Genomic DNA, 16617 nt, shown 5'->3' with positions numbered 1-16617 from the left:
AACACGTCATAGTATAGAAAGGCATAAAAAGTCATGTATAGTAAGGCATAACAACATCATATTACAGTAAGGCATGAAAAGTGATAAAAACGTCATAGTATAGTAAGGCGTAAAAAGTCTAAAAAAACGTCATAGTATGTAAGGCATGAAACGTCATAAAAAGGTCATAGTATAATAAGGCATAAAAAGGTAAAAGTATTTTAAGGCATAAACAAGTCATAGTATATAAAGGCACAAAAAGGTCTTAGTATAGTAGGGCAAAAAAAGTCATAAAAAACGACATAGTATAATAAGGCATAAAAAGTAATAGTATAGTAAGGTATAAAAAGCCATAAAAATGACATAGCATAGTAGGACAAAAAAGTGAAAAAACAACATAATATAGTTAGGCCTAAAAAGTGAATAAAAAAACATAATACAGTAAGGCATTAAAAAAATTAAAAAAATGACAGTCTACTAAGGCATCAAAAGTGAAAAACACAACATAGTTTAATATGGTATAAAAATGACATAGTATAGAAAGGCATAAAAAGTGTATAAAAAAGATAGTATAGTGTGGCATAAAAACTGAAAAAAACGACATAATATAATAAGGCATAAAAAGCGAAAAAAAACAACATATTTTAGTAAGGCATATAAATGACAGTATAATATGGCATAAGAGGCAGAAAAAAACGACATGGTATATAGTAAGGCATAAAAAGTGAAAAAAAACAACATAATATAGCAGGGCAACAAAAGTCAGAAAAAGTCATAGTATAGTAAGGCATGAAAACATCATAGTATAGTAAGGCATAAAAGTCATAAAAAATCATAAAAACAACATACTACAGTAAGGAATAAAAAGTTAAAAAAAATGACACAGTATAGCATGGCATAAAACACAGAAAAACGGCATGGTATAGTAAGGCACAAAAAGTGAAAAATACGATATACTATCGTAAGGATTAAAAAGTGAAAAAGAGACATAGTATATTAAGACATAAAAGGCATAAAAACGACATAGTACAGTAAGGCATGAAAAGTGAAAAAAACAACAATAGTTTAGTAAGGCATAAAAATGACATAGTATAGTAACGCATACAAAGTCATAAAAACGATATAGTATGGCATAAAAATTAAAAAAATAATGCACTATGTTGAGGCCAAAAAAGTCAATAAAACAATATACTATAGGAAGGTATGAAAACGGCATAAAATAAATACGACATAGTATAGTTTAGCATAAAAGGCGGAAAAACGACAGTATAGTAAGGCATAAAATGTGAAAAAAACAATATATTATAGTAAGACATAAAAAAACATAAAAACGACAATATATGGCATAAAAGGCAGAAAAAAGGACATAGTATAGTGATGCATAAAAAGTGAAAAAAAACAAAACACTATAGTGAGGCTATAAAATTAATAAAATCGACATAGTATAGTAAGGCATGAAAACTGAACAAATTACATAGTGTAGTAAGTCAAAAAAACGACATAGTTTACTAAAGCATGAGAACTGAAAAAAATGACATAGTATAGTAAGACATAAACATAAGAACGACATAGCATTGTGTGGCATAAAAAGTGAGAAAAAACGACATACATAATAAATACGTAAGGCATAAAAAGTCTTTCTTTCAGTCAATCAAATGCTAGCATGCCTAAATCAGTTGCCTTGGAGATGTAGCCTTTTGTTGGGTCATTGGAATGATCTAATATGATTTTACTCCAAACATAGTGAGAACAAGTTCACTTAAATATTGGAAGGGACAATTCTTTCAACAAGTGACAAGAATAGGGAAAGTGTCTGATTACCCCACCTGCTGGTTGCAATAAAAGTGAGACATATAATAATGTATGACAACTGTATGGACATTTTTGGTGTGCAGCCGAGATATTCCTCATATTAGAAGTACAGCCACAGCCTTTACTGCATTAATTATGAGTCCAGCAGACTGTTGCAGTGATGTCAACAACACAGCATGGTTTGGAGTCTATTAAATCAGACAAACAGTAAAATCATGGTGTGTTTTTTAACTTGTACAAGACATCCTGATCAATTGGTTAGTTAGGCACAGTGTGCACTTGTGGTGAACAGAATATTCAGTAAATTATGAAAAATTTGTATAAAATTGCTAGAAAAGTGGAAAACAGGGTAAAGCAGTTGTCGTAACACACACTGCTGAAGTTATTTTGTTTCTGTTCAACATTATAAGTATTTAAAAATAACTTAATCTCATTTAATTTTTATTTAATAATTGAACCACAACATCACTGTTAGGGAACATTGTTATAGTATCAATTGCTTATAATGACCAAGGTGTGATTTGCTTTGTTTTGATAATGACTGAACAAGAGCTTATCATTCTGACCTTTACTACACTACTAGTGCTGTGTGGCTCATTTATTTGCCTGACTCTAATATATTCACAAACTTCACGCAGTCTCATTATTTACCAAGTTATTTCTGCTGACCAGTCACTTGAATGGATAATTAATGGATAATTAGAACATGCCGTAATTAACCAATGAATCTTAAAACTGCTGAAGTGAGAGTTTTGTGAGTATCTCTTATTGCAATAAAATCTGTAGCTGCTATCCTGAATGTGTGTGTATATCTGTACTTTTGCATATTTTTTCAGCGTGAGTAAACATGCTCAAACTAGCTGTGTTTAAAGATTCACACCAGTCAAGTCTTCAATTAATTAGATCAGATGATTCAGATAATTAACAAGCCTGAATTTGTAGTTTTGAAGCTAAGGAGCTGAGGATATACATCTAATGCAAGTGCTTAATATAAAGAATTAAAAAAATAGCAAGTTTAAATAAAAAAAACAAACAATTAAAGTCATTTAAATGAATGAAATATTGTAATACAAAACAAACAATAAAATAAGAGATAACAAAAATGTTTGATAATTTAATTATTCAAGACAACATAAATTAAGTGTACAGGACCAAGTTGCACCAGTTTAGTCAAGGTTTGTAGCTCTTTGAAGTTAGCACCCAATATGATCAGGTTATTAATAAAACAATTTTGACTTGAGTACATGTCTACAAATGGGGTAGAAACGAATCAGAATGAGAAGAAAATTTAAAAAAGCTTATCCTTCCACCAGCAGTTGGTTTCTGTTTAAAAAATTCTCTTGCATTTATGTGTGCAATATATATATGTAATATATGTAAACAATAATTAAATAAACATTTTGGCTTTAACTTTGGCAACCTCAAATTCACTGACTCTCGTTTTCATCCATAGACTAACTTCCATAGAATTTGGACACTCAAATAAAATGGTGCACAATAGGGTAAATAGGGAGTGATTTCAGACACAGCCAGTGTGTTAATAAGCTTTGGAGATGCCGTTTACTTTGGACAGAACCAGCCTAACTGCTTCACTGTGTTTCCAGTCTTTATGCTAAGCTAACCTGGCAGTAGCTCCATATTTAACAAACAGACATGAGAGAGGTTTTGATCTTTCTCAGTAAGACAGAAAGTGCTAAACTCATTTACTTGGTCTTGAGTCAATTAATGTTTTTCATGAATTAAAGTCTACCTTGTTTAAATTCTGATAGTCACATCTACTTAAAATTGGGCAACAGATCATTCTCTACAATCACCTCTTTGAAGTTGATTACATTTTTAATGTAGAGTGAATGTTTACCCAGTGTTGTACTACAAGTCTCCAGATGTGTTTTTATGACCATGCAGATCTGCTTTGTGTCTGTATGAGCATAAATTAGAAGTCCTGGAGCAAAACCACACTGGCAGACTTTTATGACGGCACCTTTCACTGTTCACTTGTAACTGCTGCTCGCCTCACTTCAGTTTTTAATGACCCCCAATTAGAGGTGACGATACTTTGAAAAGTTTATGACATATAGTCACTCGGCTTTTGGTACTTCATTATTTCATTGGCAGGGTTTTTCCTAGCTCAAAATGAGGTGGAGGTGGTACCATCCGGATCGTGCACACACGTGCATGTGTAGGATGCTTTCAACTGCCTCAAGCAAACACTTTTTACAAGTAGCATGTTTTAGGATTTCTAGTGAATCCTGAGGAATTTCCAAAGGTACAATTATAAAATATAATAATGTAGGAGAAGTCATCTTGTGCATTTTTCACAATTTCGTGACATTTAAAGACGAAATGATTTTTAAAAAAAATCTCAGTTGAATATTATTCCAGCTGATATTTGGCTATTTTTTTTCTTGTATTTTGTTTATGTTTCAGTCATTCTTCCAAATTCATGAATATTTTACAGTGAGGAAAGACAAACACTACCCCAAAGTATGCAACAAAGAACTGTTATTGAAATTTTTATTTTACTGTGACAACATCATTACGGTCTTTAACTAATACAATCTGAAATACACAAACTATATAAGCTATAGAGGCCAAAATTATTTTTTTTTGTATCTGTAAACATTTATTTCTGCAGTAAAGTTGGGCATGTTAACATGGGAGTCTATGGGCATTGACTCACTTTTGGCGGCAGCCTCAAGTGGCAATTTGAGGAATTGCACTGATGTAATATTAATTTAGGAAACCCTTTTCAAGAAACTGGATGTGCTTGGATGTAAATGAAATGATATTCATCTGTTTGAACAACCACAAACTATCAGAGCACTGCTGCCTGACACATTCCTGCAGCTGGGAAAACACAGATGCTCTTTGGAAGAAAATCCTTGAGGAAAATTGCAGTTTTTTTCGTCCTCACAGGCAGTTTTGGCAGCACTTTTCTCAGTGAACTGTGCTGATTATGATACTGCGCCACCGCATCGGCACAATGCCACAATTGCAGTTACATAGGACAGCTTGCTAGAAAATAGTGTTTTCCATGAAGGCACTCATCAGAGTTTGTTGAGAGTTGGACACAGCACGAAAGTTAATGGAAGCCTGAAACCCTGATAGGGGTAAAGAGAGGCAGCAGTTACAGTAACCACAGCTCAACTTCTTTGGACGATTGACTCCAAAAATGTACAAACTGAACTAAGGTTTTGCTCATACAAAAATGTTGTACATGTTTGTAAAGGTCTCATAAACAGTTCACCATAAACTTTACATACAACAGCAAGTAATCAGCACACATTAGCCAAAAAGAGAAACAAAAGACACCAAATCAGACTATTTGAATATTTTATTAATATGTAGAAAATGTAATAAAAAAGGAACTATATAGTACATGTTTAAGTCAAACTAGAGCTAAATTTGACAGTAATATCCAAGGTTATCCAACAATAAATCCGTAGTTTCAGTATATATGAGCTTTTCAAACAGTCGAGATCACATTTTGTCAACATTTCCATTTCCATGGCAAGATTTCAAATCATTGACAGTATCTGGCTTAGATAACAAATACCCCCAAACATGGTGGTAATATCAGCTAATCAACTTGTAAAAGTAAACCCTTGAAATAAAGCATTTTTCATTTTGATACCATAGAGGAACTGGTGTCATTATTAACTCTATTTTTTTTTTTTTTTTTTTTTTTACAATGTCACATCAGTCACGGAGTGATTGGAAAATAAACAGCCAGTGCTAGTGTGTTCCAGTGACTGAGACTGAGTTTTAGGTTTAAATAATGGTGGAGATGCTCTTTTCAAACCTGATGTCATACAGTTGATTGAATGGATGAAATTTTACATAATGAAAAACATACCGTACAAACAAAAAGCCAATTTATATCCCTCTCCTTTCCCAAAAGATGAGAAAGTACTTGATCAGTTGGCTTGTATTGAACTTACTTGATGCTACAGGAAATACTGTCAACTTATTCACAATACCAAGAATATAATTCAGGCTTTGTCTGCATTTGCTCTATATCAAGTTATTTGTTTTTCTGAAAGCTCTCAATGAAAAGTAAGGTTACTTTTTAATTACACTAATAGATGTAAAGTAATATTTGTTCCAAGCAATGGATGAACTCTTTAAACAAATGGAAAAAGAAAAAAAAACATATATAAATAGATTTTTAAGGTAGGACGGGCTTTTCTACAACAGGACAACTCGACTCAAACAATTTCCCTTTTGTGATTTTCTCATTGACTGAAACAGCTTAAACTGATGAAGGATAATTGGAAAAATAAACATAAATATTACATGAGCTTTCTTCTTGAAAGTTTAAAGAGCACCTTATAGTTTCCCATGAGAGAAATCCCTCACAATACAAATAACATTCTGTTCCTTTTCTGCAAAGCTTCATGACCTTTGTTCCTTGTACAAAAATACACTGAGGCAAACTTCATCTAAAGTAGTTAATGAAATAAGTACATAGAGAATTCCCTACTCTACTATAAATCTCTATGGGAGAAGGATTGCATGAGAGGCTCTCAAACAGTCACTTTGACACTGAAACATAAATCAGATCTGGGAAAAGTCACGTGTTGAAACAGCTTGTAATGAATTATATTTCAGGTTATGTTGGTTTTATTTTGCCTTAGAGGACTATTTCCCTGTTTCCACAACAGCTTAAGGACCTGAAGTTATCTACATCTTAAACTATTTCAAAAGCAACTTTTACCCAGCTCAGCAAAGAAACGTGTCACTACAAATCAGATTAAAAACATATTCCTATGACATTTACCATCAGGCTCATGATTGCAATTTAGTCAACATGCAGTAGGTTCGATCCGTCCTTTAACACAACACTGGCTAAAAATACAGTGGTTAAAGCGGAAATGCTTCAGTGGGCTTTATGAATTAGTTTGCAGTTAAAAGGGGAACACATCAAAAGACGCAGTATCTTCATCTCTATATCTACATGATTATATTAGTGGTAGTTTATAGAGGGGAGAGTTGCTATGGTTTTCAATTCTAAAAAGGACGAAAAACGCAGATGAAAAATATACAGTCATATGATACAAGCCAGATTTGCTGGTTCACTTCAACTAGAAAATTGAATTGAAGAAACTGAAAAAATATAGAAGAATGAAATTTCCAGCTGTTCAAAGAGGTAAAGTATTTGGAATATTGAATATATATGAGACCAAGTGTTGCTTGCAGCGATGGTGATATTGATTTCCAAGTGTCGTATTGGACGATAAATTTAGTTTTTATTGATAGTATGAGGCCAGAGAGGAGAATTAGCCAGTTGTGTATGTTTTTTTCTTAAAACTCCTCAGAGATAAATTTTCCTCCAACAAGTGGGCAGGAAACAAAAACAAAACCGTTTCCAGAAAACTGCAGTCAACTAACTGGCACTGTACACTTTGTGCAACAGTGTGAACACTGAATAAAACAAAATGCTTGGTGGGCATGCTGCAGATTACGCCCGCCCTACTAAAAGAATACATTCTCTGCCATGTTTGCTGATTTTGTTGTTTCACAGGGGAGCTTAAATAGCGAAGCAAGTAGAAGAAGGGCACAGAGGAAAGGCTTGGCTCCACTCCACCTACTGTTCTGCTTTCTTTGTTGAGTTCATTACAGCTAGCAGTGGGGGAGAGGCCGGGCTAAAATCTGCACTATGCCCACCCTGACTTTATTTTGCAGAGAATTTAGTGTTCACATTGCATAAAGTAATGCCTGGGGACATGATTACCATAAAAGTCCCTGAAAAGTGAGAATCTATTAACACAGGAAAAAGCTGCTTCGCCGGCTTTGGTGACAGAATTGACTGGCATCTTTCCACAAATCTGAGTCTTTATTATGCAGATCTTTGGTTAAATGTTACATCTATCAGCAACATCACTGCAAGCAATCACAGCATCTACAACAGGGGTGAAATAGATGTTAAGCATTTGAAATTAGCTTGAAAGTAATATTAAATGCCCATGAACTAACTAAGGAAATTAACTCAATTGAATGAACAATAGCTTTGCTGTGTTCCCACTCGTAGTGCAAATGCTGTCTCAGTGTGGCTACCAATAATAATAAATAGTGATGTTTGTTTTAATTCTGTTTTCATAATTAACACAAATGATTCTATAATTGACAATAAAACAGAGACATAAAATAAATAAAATAGATGGCAATGAAGCTGTTGCTGGTGCACTGCTTTGTGAGTGATGATTGTGAATGTTCAGTTTTGCTTTTTGATGTTAATTTTTTTTTTTCTCTTATGTCCAGTATTTGTCATTATGTTCTATGATTACATGAACTTAATATAGGCTAAAAAACCAAGGCATCAAATCATATTAAATAGATGGACTTTTGTCACAATATCAGTTATAAAAATATATATATCTTACAGTTAAGGGTTTTAAGGGCATATACAGTATATTTTTTGTTAAAAGTGTTGTTATTTCGTAAAGGTTAAAATAACGCTAGCTCTAGCACTCTTGAGGACATTTCTGAGCACATTTCCTCGCACCCCAGGGAAAGGCAAATCACAGACTTAAAGAAAAAAAAGCTTCTTGGTTTGCCTTTCCATTTTTACAGCAAATAAAACCATTGTCATTCAAAGTATTTAATAAATTACATACAGTGTCTCCTATCGTTTGGGTAGAAGTACAGCAGGGAAAGATAGCTAATGCTGGGCAGGACTAAAGATAAACAGAGTTCAGACCTTGTTTCACCTTCGCTGCTATTGTACTTATATGACCACATCCGTGGTTATAACAACTTCTGGTTCTTGGTAGTATATTAATAATGTGTTGTATTATTTTACAAATGAATATTAATAAAATATTAGTAGCTTTTTGTTTTAACCACTTTCTTCTTTGTAGCCTCACTGACTAGAGAGCCTTGGCACTGTTACTTTACAACATGCCTGCACTGTCAGTGAAGCAAACAGATAGCAGAAACTCATTACTAAACATTGTCTGAACTCCATTTATCCATGACTCTGGGGTGGGTGGAAGCGGTTTGTTTATACAGGGGCAGACCGCCTCCTCTTGCTGCTGATGCTACGGAAGTTGAACGGCCTCATCTTCATCTCCACAAAGGGAATAGAGAACTCGTGGCCTTTCCAGTGGTACCAGTTAATACCCTGTAAGAGCGAAAGTACAACTTCAGAAGCTGCTCAAATCAACAGGGCTTTTAAGGTATGGCAAAGCATTTGTGAAAATGATAGAAAATATAAAATAATAGAGTCTGAAGACTGATTGACTTAACACCACCACAATTATGAACTTAGTGCAATTATAGTCTCACTCTTGTCCGTCTAATCCCCGTCACCCTCCCATTTTCAGCTTTACAACGAGAGGCAATTTCTCTCTGCGTGTGTTTATGCCTGTCCATCTCTGCTCCCACCTGGTGCCATTTCAAAGACGAAGTGAAAGGTACAGAGCACAGCGAGAGAAGCAGTGATGCTACAAAGCCTTTGTAGTTCAGCCTAATCACAGCTTCACACAACACCTCACTGTCTTTTATGAGCCATTTCAGCATTAAGCTGAGAGAGAGCTGCATCACACATTCTGGAAAAGCCCTCAACACTCACTCCCACCTCACCTGTACTGAACAAAAAGATGTCCATTTCGGTGCGAGAATAAGGCTTGTTTCATATTATGAATAAAATCTGCCCTTTTCCTTCAAACTGTTTTTGTAATTTGAATATGACCTCACTGGTATGAGTGTTTGGATGAATTAAAGTCCTCCTGAAATAAACAGATGATACAGACACTTTTGACAAATCAATGTTAAGATGCATCATTATTCAAAGTAGTGTAGCAGTTATAGTCCTTGAAATTTTGACCTTTCAACACAGCTCCTCCATCAGACCAATCAGTGTAATAAGTATGAAAATGGATGTCTGCAGCATGTTTCAAGACGACAATTTTTAACCTTTAATCACAGTGTGGTAATCGTTGGCAAAATGCCATCCTTTTCAAATGACGGCATTGAATCAAAGGGTTGGTTCACCCAAATGTCAAAAAAATAAACAAAATAAAAGTAGAATTGGCCTCAACACAACACAGTGGGGCGATATGGAGTTTCATTTGCGCTGCTTAAAAGAGCTATCCTCAGAATTCCTCTGTGGCAGTTTGATTAAATACAAATTAATTTAGGAAAAGGCAACCTTTAAGCACAAAAAGAAAATAACAATGGTTTAAAAACTAGATTTTAACAGAAGGATGTTATTTCAGAAAGAACCTCTGTCATACATGACAGTAAATGACAGTAAATATGTTTAGATGTTGGACTGTTGGTTGGACAAAACAAATGCATTAAAGACGTCACAATATGCTTGGAGAAATTGTAGCCAAAAGCCATTTTTGCTCTAATTGTTTAATTGAGAAAATAATTGCAGGATTAACTGATAATGAAAACGCTTGTTAATTGCAGACCTAGTTGATACTGTGCATTAATGCTGCATATTTACAGTGGCCCTGAGAGCTCAACGCACTGCAGCTTTCTGAATTTGCAGCACGCTTGTGTTTTGGCATGTACTTTCTGAAGTTGCAGTGCGCTGAGCTCTCGGAGCTACCGTACATATTCCAAAACAAATTTTGAATTAAATATTAACACACATCTCTTTGTACAGAGAAAGACTAGAGCTATTGGGATACCTGGAGCTGTGTATCTATCCTAGATACAGTACCACAAGAAGTAACTTTGTTGTTTTGTAATTTGGGTAAACCCTTGTAACTTAAATCACAGGAGATGCTTGGCCTAATGCTAGGCAGATTAATTGGCGACTTTATTTAATCACATTCACTCTTTGATCAGCGTATTTACTAGATGACTGACCTGACTGTGTCTGGATTCGCCGTATTTGCCGTTGAGGTTGGCCCGGTGGCAGTTCTTGTACCACCAGGCTCCTTTGTAGGACAAGGCACAGTTAGTGACAGCAATGTCATTGTCTCTGTCTTTTGTAGAGAAGGGTCGGCCCTGGTGGTAGCTCAGAGAGTCACCTGGGATCAGAGGAGAGAGAGGGAGAGAGAGCTTTAAACATTAACATTATGCCAGGCAACACTGGCGTATGGTTGCAGTGAATAAGGGGGTGATGAGGGGACAAAAATGATCAGGAAGGCAGGAGGGAGATGGAGAGACATGAGAGGGAGGGAGAGGAAGGAAGTCCTGCTGCAAGGTCTCTGAATTTATTTAGGCAGAGAGAAGAGAGAATTATAAACATGAAGGGGATGACAGGTAATTTTGGCATATGGTCATGTTGACAGACTGAGAGATGCGTGGAGAGCGACTACGAGTGAAAATGTGGAGGAGTGCCGAGGCGGGTTTCAGACATCAGAGAGAAGAAAAGATGGAGGGGAAAGGAGGCAGAAGAAAAAAGTGGCAGATGGCAGAGGAGGTATGGGGAGAGCATTTTCAGTTAAAGGGTGGGACAGCATACAGTGTCGTATTCTCACATAAAAAAAATTAACACATAGCAAAAGCTTTTAATGTTAATGTCCTCACTGGCTATTCTATAAAGTAAGTGGGCTGATCACAAGGCTTTCACCCACAGAGCCATATGAAATGCAAAATAGTGATGTTAACTAATCTATGCACTGAAAATATTCCTATCACGTACCAGCGGTGCCATTGTACTCTCCTATCCTGAGCTTGTAGAGATTTCTCGCGTCGCCAATGGAGAATTTGTCATAATTGGCATAGACAGACTCCTGTCCATCCCTCATGTCAATCCTCAGCTCATAGCGGCCCTGAGCAGCAATCTTCTGAACGTTGTCTAGACCTGCAGAGAGACAAAACACATTACTTTGTATGGTATTGTGGATGCTGCATTGTATGGAGACTCCAGAGAGACAAACCAAATTGTGACACAATTATACCTGCTGGGTAAACACAACTTTTATCTTCCAAATTAGACCACCTGTCACCCCATTTAATAACCAAAGAAAGATGGGATTTTAATTTGTAAATGTACCCCGTGGAGTTTTGCTAGCAGCACAATGGAGTAGTGTTATGATGACTGGGTCCTAGAGCACGTCATTCGCTTAAACTAATTCAAAAGCAGTCCATATAGTAGTAAATTTTAAGAATGCTTTCTGCTGGGCCACAAGGCAAACTACTTCAAATGTTAGCTTATAGACTGTACATTTTGAATTTGAACAGTTCATTACAATTCAAGTATTTTGAATTTGAAATTTAAAAAGTGATTTTGTTTGTATCACATGCACTTGAGCATGCAGGTGATGCAATACATCCATGTTCTCACCGATGTTTTCACATTATTCACTGATCAACAGGTGGCAGTAATGTGCCAAAAAAGTAACCCTGTGTGGAATCATACTCGTGTTTGTGCAGGGTCTTTTAATTAGAGAGAGGGTATAAATACACTGCCAAGCTGTGGGACTCCCCCGCCTTTCTCCGACAGAAACAAGTAAATTTGTTGTTAATCTAAAATATTTTAAGATCTTGCACACAGAATTGACAAAGATGTTGTTTTATGAGCAATGATGTAGCGCTTGTGGAAGAAAAATTATTAACTGAATAAATAAAAACTCAATCCCATGCTTCTTTGGCCTCATTTCTTTTGTGTTGAACATTTTTTCATTTGCCAGTCTTAATCTGACTATATTCATAGTTCTTGAAATTATAGAGCCCCCCCCCCAAAAAAAACCAAAAAAACCACATACCTTTTTAAATGGCGCGTTTGTTCCAAAATACAATATAACCAATAATTTTGTCGTGTGCATGAAACTAGTCTATTTTCTGGTCAGAGGTGAGGGAATTTAGATTACTTATATTTGGAGATAACAGCACGGAACTCACAGTTGTAGGTTTGTGTCATTTCATCGATCCCGGTTTGGAATAACACTTAATGTGGCTGACCAACACAAACAGCAAACAACGAACAACGAACAACATGGAATTGGGCAAATGTACTCGATACATTTTTCAGGTCTCAAGGATACACACAATGCGTTTTGGTGAGAAACACTGAATGTAAAAATAAGTAATACAATACAGCATTACATAACGAGCGAGATAGTGTCAAAAAAATACACTACAGCCCTTTGACCCAAGAAAAGTCTGAGTTTTTTTTTTTTTTTTATACAACCCAAAATCACAAATTTTCCTCACTGCAGTTTGCAGCATATGTACAGCATATGGTACCCTCTATCCTTAGAGGGAATAGGGTCCTCTTTAATGTAAAAAAAGATGGAAACCTCAGGAAGAGCAAAAGAGGCAGGCCTGTCTTCCAAGACAAACAGATAGTCAATGAATGTATATAAAGTGTACACAGAAATAACAATAGTGACATAACAATTATTAGCTTAATAAAGAAATAAAACCATGACACCAAGTTAATAAAATTTGTTGATTTTTGTGACTTAGTGAGTCTCCCATTCATACTTACTCTCATTTTTTTTTTATGTGTAACACAATTTGTTCCCACCTACAGTTTTGTAGGTTAAAGGTTTAAATCCTGATAAACACTATGTGAGACGTCTTTGTCAGCTGGTTGTGTGGATGTGGATGATTGTCATTGTCAAGAGAGGTGGACACTGTCACCACCAGCACCCCTGCAAATGCCACATGTTGCAAGTTTATGAGATATGTGGCTTTGCTCTCTATCTCCAAGGCAGCAGATACGAGGCTCGTTTGAACTCAGACAGGTGATAAGGCCCCACACCGACCTGAGAGATTGGAACTGCGTTCACTATCAGATTACAACAAGCACCCATTTGGAAAAGAGCCCCCCTCTCTGCTTAACCGCCAACAAAAACGTCACATATGCACTTTTTCTGAACCCGGGGAAAATCTGAAGAAAAAATAAGAATCCTCACACCTTCACCGATAAGGAATAGAAAGTAGAAATCCGGGAGAGCTGGGAAACCAAGTCTGCAGTAAAATGTCAACGGAAAGCAGATAAAATCTATGTTACAACCCAAAGGCACTTAGGGTGACAGAGGAAAAGCAATTGTTGTAATAAAATTGTGTTTAACACTTGGTCATCTATAACTTCCGTTGTAAAATTGCACTGTATTATCAGCAATTAATCTAGCACCAATAATGTTTTACTGTTTTTTCCTCCAACAGGTTTATGGGATCAGCGTGCTCTATTCCACACTGCAGCGATTAAAAATTAATTTTGACACACTATTGCACTCTTGTCCTATTATACTACCAATATTACCATCTCGTCACATTTTATTACCAGCCTTTCTCTCACACTTACACCGAAACAAGGGGGGGGATTAAAAAAAAAGAAAGGGAATGGGATAATGATCACAGCCACCCTGGTTTCTCTCTGTTCATCTTCAAACTGACATTGTGTTCAGCATGAAACTGGCTGAGGTCAGTGAGGATGGAGAATAGATTGCCCTCAAGCAGCAATAAAAACAGTCGTTCTCAAACTGTAGCAGGTAATAATTAAAGCTTAATTTCTATATTCTATACTGCTGGCCAGTTAATTGTATCTTCTTTTCAGAATGGGCGGATTTAATACTGATGTTTATGGGTCCATACCGTCAACTATATTGCTGTTCTGTGTGTAGAGGTGGCGATTAGCTAAATGTTCGCTATAATGGTTCTCCAGGGCCACGAAAGTGACCTAATCTGTAGAAGAGTGAATGTGAAATGGTTTGAAATTGTAGTGACCATCTGTATGATACCATTTACTTCCTACAAGGATGACATATTTTATACTGTGAACAGTTAAGGTACACAGTCAGGGTTTTCCCTACCATTATGAGACTTGAACTTAGTGTCTTTACGTCGCATCTAAGCCGAATGAAGAGGAAAAAAAACTAACTATGCTGAGAGTCCTCTACCACTCTGGAAAGAAAGGATAACATATTGGTCTGAGTATTCGACTATAAGAGTCATCCTACAGTAGGGTCAAGCCTCATGAAAATGTGAAGGATGTTGACCAGGGTACAGCGCTTACTTTATGAGTGAATATATCTGTTTTGCTTTACAAATTGTTAATGCCAAGAGTGTACTGTGAAAAACAACCTGTATTTTTTATGATTATGGTCCACAATGTTGTCAAAGTGCATCATTTTTATGTCAAATAACCTTGAACCAAAATCACTTAATTTCAATGTAAACACTGATCAGTGGAAGTAAATGCATGCTGTGTTTTACATATGCTTCACCTTTGGTGAAATATGACCACACAAATGTTTTTTTTGATGAATTGCCACAACATAAGACAAGCAGGATTACTAGCAGCACTCTGCATTGTAACTTTCTTTCTTAGGACGTATACGTACATTGTTCAGTCTGATTGAATGAAGTTTGTTTTCCTTCGGAGCACAATTCATTTGGGCAGAGCTGAACACAGCAATCTTAAACTTAACTTGAACAAATGCTAAAACAACCTCCCCAAGACCTTTGGGAGGAGGTGGTCTCCATCCCATTACGAATGAAGTGGTGCATTTGTGGTGGGAACATGATCTGACCTTGATCTAACCAAACTATGAGAAATACTCTGCAAGTTTGAATTAAATAGCTCCTGTAGGCAGTTGGACTTTGTATACTGGGATGTGGACAAGTGAAAACAATAGTTACTAGCAGCTAGCTAGAAAGTGAATTGAAGTCTGACCTGAACTAACAAAAAGCACATTGCCTTCTTGATATATGGGCAGATTACATCTTCAGGATCATCATTCTGTGTTTGTTTTCTCACTCCCATGTCAGACACATCTAACCCATGAGCAGAGTGAACCTCTCCATATGACTTTAAGTGATGCATTTTGGTTCACTTGAATTTTTTTTCTGTTTGAAGAGAAAACACACCAGAGGAAATATAACATCCAGGTGAGACACTCATCCACTGATTCAGACCAGAGCAAACAAACTACAGGTTTGAAAATGGCCTTTAATGAGAAAGTTACAGTCGACTGTCACTGATTGCTGTTGACCTGGCTTATCAGGCAGCTTCTCATAGTCTGATGGTCCTGACCTTTGATGAAATTGACAAAATCATATTAACCAATAGATCAACAGACTAACAGGCCAGTTTCATACAATAGTCGTGACATTTTGTACCGTACACTGAAGCTAAGGTGTTCCCTGCTGGTGTGTTATCTTAAATCTGGCATCCCGGGGAGAAGCTTTCTCAGGAGCAAACTGCGGATCTTGATGCTTTGCACCCTGAGGTTACATTAAGCTGCTTTAATGCACTGAGAGGACAGAGTACAGAACAGGAAAGAAGGACGAAGAGGGAGAGGGGGAAGTGTATCCTAGGGGTCACCAAAAAAAGTAAAGCAAGACCCTGGAGATGAAGGTGCCCTGGACTGGTATATGCTCAGAATTGGTGGAGGGCAGATTACTGCTGATTCAGCGGAAGTAGAAACAGGTCAGATGAAATGTTGTACTCACTGACCTAGATATGCTTGTGTGTCTTTAGATTATATTGTACACACACATCCATTAAAAATCTCCCAGTTGCAGCTTATCTGTGCTAAGATATTTTCATGCAGCGCCTTCAGGTCTCTGTCAGAAAACAGCTTAAACATTTGTGGCACTTTATACATAACTCACTATACGTCAGCGGTCCCCAAACTTTTTTCAGTGGGGGCCACATCAACTTTCCTTTCTGAGATGGGGGGCCGAGGTTAGTCTATAACAGGAAATTATATGGGCCAGGGTGACAACCAGTATTATTGTGGAGATTACAATGATAATTTGTTGTAGCTGCCCTTCGTTTGGCTTTGGCACCACCTGTTGATTTGCAAAAAAAAGTAATAAAAAGTCTTCACGTGTTTATTTGAAGTACCACAGATACTCCATTTATTTTATAGAAAATAACAACACAAACTGATGGTAATGCCGGGGGGG

At 36.4% G+C, this 16617-nt stretch overlaps 1 protein-coding gene across 2 annotated transcripts in view; it reads right to left on the bottom strand.

Annotated features, from left to right (window-relative positions):
• Window positions 1-8040: 8040 nt before the first annotated feature.
• The window catches only part of tnr (tenascin R), an 89146-nt gene continuing 80569 nt past the window's right edge, over window positions 8041-16617 (bottom strand). For both annotated transcript variants that reach the window (XM_022768757.1, XM_022768756.1), the window contains 3 exons: window positions 11396-11557; window positions 10615-10778; window positions 8041-8914 (listed from right to left, as the gene is read on the bottom strand). In XM_022768757.1, the coding sequence (XP_022624478.1) occupies window positions 8795-8914; window positions 10615-10778; window positions 11396-11557 (446 nt within the window). In that variant the 3' untranslated portion in view covers window positions 8041-8794. The remainder of the gene's footprint in view (window positions 8915-10614; window positions 10779-11395; window positions 11558-16617) is intronic.

This window comes from Seriola dumerili, unplaced genomic scaffold (genome assembly GCF_002260705.1).
Source record: "Seriola dumerili isolate Sdu_G_001 unplaced genomic scaffold, Sdu_1.0 BDQW01001821.1, whole genome shotgun sequence".
NCBI classification, from domain to species: domain Eukaryota; kingdom Metazoa; phylum Chordata; class Actinopteri; order Carangiformes; family Carangidae; genus Seriola; species Seriola dumerili.
The sequence above is the reverse complement of the archived record's forward strand: the minus strand, read 5'-3'. Positions and strand labels throughout refer to the sequence as shown.